A 10903-nucleotide genomic window follows, 5' to 3' on the forward strand; every position below is an offset into this window, starting at 1 on the left:
CAAGAAGTTGAGATTCCGATACTTAATCATATATAACACTTTTACTCTTAACAAATTGTATTGTCTGTAACATCCCCGATCACCCTAGTTCATCACCTCCCTTCAATACAATAGATTGCAGTCCTTGGTTTGGATGTTTAATTCATATTTGCAATGATGCTTTATAATGGCCATACTTGACGACGGTGTTATTATACATTTCAGGTATCAACAGATTTAAATGGCAGTGGTAAGAAGGCTGTCTGGATTGAATGTGGTACCCATGCCAGAGAATTCATCACAATTTCAACCTGCTTGGCAACAGCTAATAATGTGAATATAGTCTTAAAATCTTTTATCATATCATAATAACCGGCAATCACGAGTGCAATATATATTCTACGAGGGAAAATGTTCCCATAGTTTTATGCAATAACCCTTTCATTGTGTGAAAAATCTTGAAAAAAATGCTTAAAACTTTGTTTGTCATTGATGACGTCGCTAATTTGAAGCTGTATTTGCACTAGTGCAATATGATATGTTATTGCACTTTACCTGTTTTTTTTCATAACATAAAACTAATTCGTTGATTCAATGTAAATTCTCAAATATCACTTAAAATTGTACAGGCTTAAATAAAGCTGGGGTTAGGGGAAAGGTCATGTGATGAAAGAAATGATAAGGAATGGAAAAATTTCTTCTTTAATCCTCAGCTTGCAAGATTATATGGTGGAACTGGTGCTGCTGCAGAGAAAGCGACCGCCATGTTGGATCTGTACGACTGGTACATTGTCCCTGTCCACAATCCCGATGGATATGATTACGCTTATTGGGTGGTAAGCAATAAAAACGAATAGTCATTACAATGCTTAAAAAGTTTTACCTTTCTGAAAAGGTATGAAGTGCATGGAGCAATAATTGTTGATCGGGTCTTAAATACCCATACTGTAATTTTATTCCTTATCTTTCTTATTTAATATAACCTCTTGGCCAGGACAAAGTTCCAATTTTATATCGCATTTAGTCAACTGAACCATTGCCGCATCATAAGGCAACTTATCTCAACTCATATTTGATAAGTAGTAATGATGATGATGATGATAATTATGAGGATGGTGGATGGCTGTAAAACGTCCAGCGGCAAGAAAATGCATATTAAGGACGAGAACATGTTAATGTTATATGAATATTAACCCTGCTTTGTATTAGACCGGGACGTTGAGCCGGATTTTTAATGTGCTTGTTCACATGTTAACAGTCCGCAGGCTGACATGTCACCCTACTCATATTCAGACTCCGAGCCGACCAGTCTTTGCTCTTACTGCTTAATGTCGCGTGCTTAGCTGAGAAGGGGTCGCCCCGCTATTCCGACACCCCATTGGTCCGACACCCTATTAGTCCGAAACCCCATTAGTCCGACACCCCAATAGTCCTACACCCATTGGTCCGACACCCCAATAGTCCGACACAAGCTGTAATTGAAAATCTACTTCATACAAACAAATGGAAAAGACAGCACTTCCCAACATGTACATATATGTAAGAAATACCATTATCCTTTAAATATAAGGCAATCGACAACCTTGCAATATTTTGCTTTATAAAAACAAAGTGTAACCTAGCTCTTTTAAAAAAAACCCGCTACGCTAAAAAGGAATTTGATTGGTGGATTGCTGTTTTCTTTACGTCCAGTGTCAAATAATTCATGCATGTTAAAGACGAAAACAAATTAATAATTAATACAAAAGGTATGTCCTGTAATAAGGATTCGATCGGGATTGAGGGCGGAAAATTTGGACTGCCACTGGAAAATGAGGGTATATTGGATAGCATAGAAATTTGACCTGGCAACAGACTGTCATGGAATAGACGTTCCTTTATAATATATGTTCTAAATATGGAATATTATTTTCACTGGAAAAAATATTACGTTACTTGTTCCTGACGAAATAAAAGGTATATATAATATTTGTTCCAAAAGGAACAGATATTATTGGATTGTTTGTAACAAAGTTTCCAGGGGAACTTCTGTTAGGAGGAACAAATATAGGTAAACAAGTGTTGGTACCACCTACGGACCTACCATATTGTTGCAAGGTTTCTTAAAGTGCAGAGAACGTGCCACTTTCTCTACACGAGGCATCGGTTGTAATGTCCTTTTTCAGACCAAACGTGGCTGCGTATTTATACATTCAGCATAACCAAAGGACGCCCCACTTGGCAAGGAGTTTACTTTATCGAAAAAAAAAAACACAAAAGTTAAAATATTTTTATACAAAAGTCATCCTTGGGGTGAGGAAAATTTGGAATTTGAAGAACAGTCTCTCGTCGTAAAGAAAATGTACAGACTGTAATATAATCTCCGAAACTGTCAAACTAAAAAGATTTCATTAACAAACAAACAAAAACTTATATTATCCAAGCATGTTGGTTTCCATCTCCACCGAACTTGAATTTAAAAATCGATACTTTATAAAATATAATGAAAGTCAAAATATCCATTATAAAATTGAACATTCGATTATATTTGGTTCTTTATTGAATGCCTTATTACGGTTGTTAAACTCGGTTAAAACGGATGGCATTTGCCGTCCGAATTGACTTATAGTGAATATAGCTGCTTCATATTATCGCTCTTCATTCTGGTCGACCCCTATTACTGGATTTATTGTTAATTAGTTCTTATCCTGAACATGCATGAAATATTTGCCGCTAGATATAATGACAGATGTATCTCCCATTGAGTCTATGTTTTTGAAAAACGACATGTTTGCCAGTTACGTTGCTTTCGCCGGGAAATTTGAATTTTTTTATCTTATTGAAACAATAGCTGAGTAAGGTAGTAGGAAGTAGGAAGTAAATGAAGGTAGGCTATTCGAAATGGCGACTTAGGTCCCTTTAGGGTTTTTCAGTTTACCGATGTGGATAGTAAACTACACATTGCTTAAAAAACTACGAAATATTGATGCCTGATTAAAATAAATGGAGAATGCGTCCATGGGACACAGATGATGCCCCCGCTTGCATATGAAGTTATAAAGGGACATAACTAGAGAACAATAAAAGTGACGCCACCCTTATTCGAAATTGATCTGTGTTTTATGGTAATATGCCTTGGGTATAAGTTTCATAACATTTGGTTAGGGTGAACTAAAGTTAGAGAACGGAAACCAATTTTGGTACGGACGTACGGACGGACGGGTGGACGTACGGATGCTTAATGCTCCCTTCGCCTAACGGCTGGGGCATAAAAATGTTGAACCTATTGAATTTCCGCTATTTTAATATAAATATACCGAGTCCCTGTGCGGCGAACGCATCAAAAACTGAACAGTATTATTTGGAAGAGAGATAATCATTGAACCAGCATACCCAATATTTGAAAAACAGAGTGATCTGTCCTAATTTCACTCTTTCTTGAATATTGGTGCCCATATATACAAACTAAACTGGTGTTTTTCTTCAACTAACGGCATTTTACTGTTACATTTTAGCTCCTCTTTTCAAAAAAATATTAAATTAGAAGTTTTAGTTGAGTTACAGCACCGTTATTACTTTTTGTCGCTAGAGTTATACCAGAAAAACGTGACCGTCTTATTCTCTGAAGTCATATTCACTCATATAATCGTGTACGCAGCAAAGCTTCATTGGTTCCTTTATTATCTTACTGCGTCATTTTTAACCTGTATCTCTGAGATACTGTATCGAGAGGTATTTATTTTAAAGTAATTAGTCAAGACTGAAGAAAATATTTTGTGCTTTTAGTTAGTGGTGATGAAATTCTGCTACTTTGTACTAATACATTAACCTAGATTGCATCACCTCTTCCAACAAAGGACAGTGTCCTCTTCTTAATATTGAACAAATCTGTTATTTGGCTTTCTAATATAAAAATAAATACATTTTTTTTTAAACATTTCGATGTCAGACTAATGGAATGTCGAACTATTAGGTGTCGAACCAATAGGGTGTCGGACTAATGGGGTGTCGGGCTAATGGGGTGTCGGACTAATGGGGTGTCGGACTACTGGGGTGTCAGAATATCGGGGCTGCCCCGCTGAGAAGCAGCAAATACCAATTTTCAAGTCTTTGGTTTGACACAGCGGGGTTCAAACCCACGACATCCCGTACTCGAGGCTAGCATGCTACCACGAGACACCGAGGCGGTTGATTACCAGTTGTATCAAGATGGCGAGAATATCGAATGGAACTTTATAGTCTAATGACACTGCGAAGAAATAATTATAATGAGAACGTTTTGTTTAAAGATGCTATAATGGAGAGATTATTAGTGTGTTGACAAGGTAATGTCTCCTGCCTTCTTCCTAGATACATTAACCCATTTGCGTATCAAAACTATGTCAAACAATTCACGATTAGGAATAGTACATAATCTATAAATTGTTAGATAAAGTAGACGACTTTTCAGTGCAACTACGCAAAACATGTCTCTTGTGAGTTAAGCAATCAAAATTTTGTAAAATAGCACTGTCAGTAATTATTATACCCACAATCCTTCCGTGTAAAATGGCACTGTCAGTAAATATTACACCCGCAATCCTTCCGTGTAAAATGACACTGTCAGTAAATATTATACCCACAATCCTTCCGTGTAAAATGGCACTGTCAGTAATTATTATACCCACAATCCCTCCGTGTAAAATGGCACTGTCAGTAAATATTATGCCCACAATCCTTCCTTGTAAAATGGCACAGTCAGTAATTATTATACCCACAATCCTTCCGTGTAAAATGGCACTGTCAGTAATTATTATACCCACAATCCTTCCGTGTAAAATGGCACTGTCAAATATTAAATATTATACCCACAATCCTTCCGTGTAAAATGACACTGTCAGTAAATATTATACCCACAATCAATCATTATCTATCAATGTTAAAGGGAACATCGTCGACATTTGCTTACTTCAGGATAATAATATAAAAGTGGGCAGATGTGGTATGATGATGAATGACACAACTAGCCACATGACACATATAGACGAGTATACTAACAACATTGTGCGGTCTCCAACAATTAGCAAAACTCATACTGTATAGTAAACTTTTAAAAGCCCTAGATATGACAAAATGTGAAGCAATTCAAAAGAAAAAAAAACGCAACGCCCTGATTTATTCTTAAAACAATAACAAGAAAAATCCCAAATACTTTTAGTATTTCGAGGCGGGATATTCTTTTGTGAGAGTTCACTCACAGTTCTTTTTGGTTTGTTTCCCTCTATACATATGTCTACGGTAACAGTTAAACATTTTGTATGTCACCTTGTATCGTCCACAAGTGTTGTAAATATGTTATTTGTTACCATTTGTAAATCACCGTTTCAGAAAAAATCACGAAACTTCATTTAGGGATGAATGGCCATTGCTTAGAACGTTGAATCTTGGTGTACGCTTTTTAAAATATAACCCGGAATGAGTTACATTCTGAACCAAAAATGCATCACATCCTATCACAGAATGCTTTACATTATGAGATGGCAAATTGTTCTTGTGAAGTTAAAAAATGAAAAGTAACATTAAGACCTGTTATATGTGACAACTTTCGTAAAGCTTTTAAAAGCATGACGTAAGAGCTATAAGCTGAATGATACATGTATAAAATGTCATGTTACTAAGATAACTTCGTCGATATACAGAATGTTAAAGTAAAATACACTTTATTATTTGATTTGTTTTAAATTTTAGTCGAGACTTTGGAGAAAGAATAGACGGCAAAACAATGGTATATGTTTTGGAGTCGACTTGAACAGAAACTGGAATTCTAATTTTGGAGGTAACATACAATAATGAAATACAAATTGTATATCAAAAATAATTAAAAATTAAAATATGATATAAAATTTAGTTCAGAAATAATTTATAGCTGTGTGTGGTTTATTGGGAATTTAACCGTAGGTTGGGAATATTGCGTGAAAATTTCATATCGATTGGTGCACAGCGGAACGAGGGGTGAAATTTACCCAAAAAAGTAAAGCTGAATAATGTACTGCTGTAATTGAAGATTAACTACTTAACTGTTTGCTATAAATTATTTTGATTTGAATAGGAAATTAATATATGTCAAATTTATTTTGTATTATAACATTTGTCAGTCATGGTTTAAAGAGTATTTTACTCGTCATGGTTTTTTTTAGTATTTTACCCATTATTTCATTCTAGAAATTTCCATTTACCGTCACAAAGAAGTGAAAATAGGTATTTGCCTCACAATGCTTAGAGCTTACAAACGGGTAAAAATATATCAAATGCGCACAGGCTCATCGGATTTTGTAACTTAAATACAACTATAATTTGTAAAAAGTTATCATATAATTTTCAACTTAAGCATGTAATTGTATATTCAATATAAGTCGCCGACCCTCGATAGTCTCGTGGAAGTCCTGTCTCTATAGCGAGGTAATTGATTCGATAAAATTTGTATTTTAACCAATAATAATTTGAAATTCACAATGAATCGCTTAAATCCAGGAATGACAAACATTTATGAGGGTCTGGGTTGGTGTTTCCAGAAAATATAATATTGGGCAAAAAGTGCAGAATAAAGGACAAAACAAATAGAAAATAGAGAATAATGGGGTGCTGAAATATAAATAATAGAGAATAAGGGTAAAAATCAATAAAAAAAATAGAGAAAATATTCTAAAAAATGAAAATAAAGAAATGAAGGACACCCCATTCAGGTCCTCATGAAAAATGCTGGACAATCTCAACCAAACTCGTACAGATTTGTATACAGGATATAAAGTCGACCTTCTATTTCAATTTTTGATCAGAGTGATTTGAGATTTCACTTATCATACGTTGTAACATGGACTTACCAATTTCTGCTTGTATCTGTTTTTTTTTAAACTCCTAGAAAAACACATAGACAGATTTTAACCAAACTTGCACGGATTCTGCTATAGGATATATAGTTGTGCACCTGTAAGTTTCATTATTGATTTGAACGAGTTTTGAAGTTTGCAAAATATACTGAAAAGCATGAAAACAAAAAAGGTTTCATTTCTGGATTAAACCTTCTTTGCCCGAAGGGCAGAAAAGCCCTAGTTTTTCGAATAATTCTATCATAAGCCATTTCTAGATTTTTTTTTAATGTGAATGAATATATAAACAAACTGTTACTTGTTTTAGGAACTGGTTCATCCGGACAATCCTGCTCAGATACATACCGTGGGAACAGTGCTCTCTCAGAACCGGAAACGGCAGCGCTGAATGCAGCAGTCCAAACTACAAACACTGTAGCTTTTATATCAATTCACAGCTATTCTCAGTATATTCTGTTGCCATGGGGATATCAGAGTTCCAAACCTAGTGATTATAACACATTGGTAATTAAGAACAATTTCAACATCATTATAAATAAGTTTTGGGTAAACAATGTACGGAATCTCTACAAGTCAAACATATAAACAAATGAGAAATATAAGGATTAGTTAAACCAGACTTAAAAAAATCTAAAACAAAACAACGTTGTTCACTAAACTGTTACAAGCGCAATAGTTGTAAAAAAAAAATCTCTCAAAAATGTGGAGTGATGTCAGAAACTTCTGCCGGAAATAACAAATCCGTTCCCTACATGCTCCAAAAAATTCCGCGATTTTTTTGTATGCCTTTTTTTTATTTGTACTGCAACTGTGCTATTTGCGCATTCAAATTGCATTGAACCTCTATTCATTTGTGAGGTGACCGTATATCGTTTTGTTTTTGACGTTGATAATGTTCTTATATGATATTTAACTTTTTATTTCTTTGGCAAATATGTTGGAAATGATATGAAAAAACTACAATAATGTTATACGGGTAATAAAACTCAAAGTGTTCATTGACATCAGGGTCATTACTCTTTTCCATGACATGAGAGTCATTTATTTTCCATGGCATGAGGGTCATTACTCTTTTCCATGAAATGAGGATCATTAATTTTTCCATGACAAGAGGGTTTTTACATTTTCCATGGCAAGAGGGTCATTTCTTTTCCCATGACATGAGTGTCATTTCTTTTCCATGACATGAGAGTCATTACTATTTTCCATGGCATGAGGGTCATTACATTTTCCATGATATGAGGGTCATTACTTTTTAAATGAAATGAGGGTAATTTCTTTTACCTTAACATGAGGGTCATTACTATTTTCCATGACATGAGGGTCATTACTTTTTCCATGACATGAGGGTCATTACTTTTTAAATGAAATGAGGGTAATTTCTTTTTCCTTGACATGATGGTCATTAATTTTTCCATGACAAGAGGGTTTTTACATTTTCCATGACATGAGGGTCATTTCTTTTTCCATGACATGAGAGTCATTACTCCTTTCCATGACATGAGGGTCATTACTTTTTCCATGACATGAGGCTCATATCTTTTTCTATGACAGGAGAGTCAATACTCATTTCCATGACATGAGGGTCATTACTTTTTAAATGAAATGATGGTAATTTCTTTTTCCTTGACATGAGGGTCATTACTTTTTAATGACATGAGGGTCATTACTTTTTCCATGACATTAGGGTCATTCCTTTTTTTTATGACATGAGGGTTTTTACATTTACTATGACATGAGTCATAACGTTTTCCGTAAGGTGATGATCTTTACGTCACCATACATGGAAATATCTTAAAATTAGTAGCAGTGCTTCCCTTTACTTAATAAATTATATATTACCGCCCTACATTATCTGCGCTAGTTGAGTACTCCTTAAGCTCAGTTGGTAGAGTGTTATCTTTACTGTCCTAGGGAACTCGTAGCCATGAAAATTGTCAATTTTTAGAAGTTATCATAGGCCTGTCAGTAAATCAGGTTAGGGCAATTCATCTTTTGGAAGATTTGCTTTAAGGAACTATTCCCCATTAGATGGATTGTCTCTAAACGTTGAATCATTGTAATTCACCAGACATACCTATTCATTTTGTTAAGGTGAAAACGAACATAGTAAATTTTTAGTATTTCATCATTTTTCTATTTAGTTAAGGATAGCTAGGAGTGCTGAGGCAGAATTGGAATCATACTATAACACTGCCTTCCTTGTTGGAACACCTCCAGATATACTGTGTAAGTAAAACATATAAAATAGTGTAGGAAACAGCAACAATTTAATCTGCGACACTTGTTTTTTTCTGGCAGTGCCCATATTATTCCTTTTATATACCAACATGTAGACTGCATGCATCTACATTATTTTTATTTTGACAATATATTATGTACAAACCCTTCAGTTGAAGCTATTGACACGGAAACGTAGTATATATTATAAAATTGCTCTCGTATGAAAACAAAAACACATTTCCAGCCATCCAAAAAAGATAATCACCAAATTAATGCTGTTAAGCAGAGGTCCGTTAATTATGGTTGATTGATTGATTGTTGTTTTATTAACGTCCAGTTACAAATATTTTATGCATGAACAGTACGAGAACAAATTAACAATCATTACAAAAGCTAGGTTATGAAATAGGGGGTCGATTGAGTTGAAGGAATGAAAATTTGGAATGCCACTTGAAAATGGGGGTATTTTGGATAGGGACAGAAATTTAGCCTTGCATCAGGCCACCTACTGACCCCTCAAAGAGTTATTAACGTGCAGAGAGCGTGGCACTCTCGCTGAATTGTGTATAAATCCCTATTTTATAGTAAATGATAAAAAATATATTGGTCTGAATTCATGAATGTTTGCAAAACATCTGAAAGATTTGGGTACTAAGGGACAATGAACTTTGCTCAACTTTTCACCTTTTACTTTCATATAAACATTATCGGTTGTACTAGTATCTTATAAATAACGAAATACAGAAATGAAGGACCCTCCATTCACACCCTCCATTAACTGTTGTATCTTTAACTTTGCAGATGTTGCTTCTGGGGGAGCCTATGACCATATGAAGCTGAACAACGGCATCAAATACTCATTCACCTATGAACTTCGACCTGGAAGTGGAAGCTCGTGGGGTTTTGAACTTCCGGAAAACCAGATTGCACCTACAATTGAAGAGACATTCGCCTCACTTTGGAAATTTGCAGAAGAGATCTATGCGGATGATAACGCTACTGGCCGGAAGTAGAAAAATTTGACAATGATAGAAATACCCATACGACCGCACGATTAACAAGACTTATATGATTTAATCTATTTAATTTATATTTTTTCTGATTAAACATTAGGCGCAACCAATTTAACTTTTCATTACTTTCATATTAGGTGTCAACTGTTCGAACATTTATTTGAGGAGACCCATCACAGGATGTCTTTGTAGCGAGAGATTTTGCTGTAAATATTTTTTCTTATTTTTAACAGATTATTAATTTAAAAAAAAAAAGGCATTAAAAATTTGAAATGAATCGAATCATTGATGAATTAATCATTATGTCTATTAAATCTAGAAAAAAACATGTCATAAAATCTTCATACGCAACATTTTAATGTACTATAGTATAATTCTGTCTTCAACGACGATGTATAATTGTTTATGCGTCCATGGAAAACAAGCATACAATTCTGATTCAGTTCAGTAACATACTTCTTACTTTAATAAAGCCGATGCTTAATATCCGCATTCAATAAAATCGCTGTTTATGTTTACCAGGACACAAACTAGATGACACAACAAGTCAGAAAGCATTTGCACTATATGTATTGTGTAAACAAACGATATTTTGACAAATTCGGTGTTTTGTTGATCTGCATCTGGTTCCATTGCTCTCGAACGTTTTATATTTTTTACATTTTTAACTTTTGATGTCCAGTGTACTGGAGGAAGAGTATTTCAGATCCGCGTTTTGTGTTGCCGACAATCATATCATATTCTTCGCTTTTCCTTTTTGAATATTTCTTTCAGTAAGCTGATGAGGGTTCCAGTAGAGTACCCTCTTTAGGTCACAAGGTTACGTTTAAATTTCCCCAGGTC

At 34.6% G+C, this 10903-nt stretch overlaps 1 protein-coding gene across 1 annotated transcript; it reads left to right on the top strand.

The window, feature by feature from the left end:
- The first annotated feature begins 220 nt into the window (after positions 1-220).
- On the top strand, positions 221-10100 carry LOC127721076 (carboxypeptidase A2-like). The gene is made up of 6 exons (XM_052227759.1): positions 221-229; positions 693-815; positions 5686-5773; positions 7132-7328; positions 8969-9053; positions 9849-10100. The coding sequence occupies exons 1-6, from the start codon at positions 221-223 to the stop codon at positions 10058-10060; spliced, it is 714 nt and encodes a 237-aa protein (XP_052083719.1). The 3' UTR covers positions 10061-10100.
- The last annotated feature ends 803 nt before the right edge of the window (positions 10101-10903 follow it).

This window comes from Mytilus californianus, unplaced genomic scaffold (assembly GCF_021869535.1).
Source record: "Mytilus californianus isolate M0D057914Y unplaced genomic scaffold, xbMytCali1.0.p SCAF_12, whole genome shotgun sequence".
NCBI classification, from domain to species: Eukaryota; Metazoa; Mollusca; class Bivalvia; order Mytilida; family Mytilidae; genus Mytilus; species Mytilus californianus.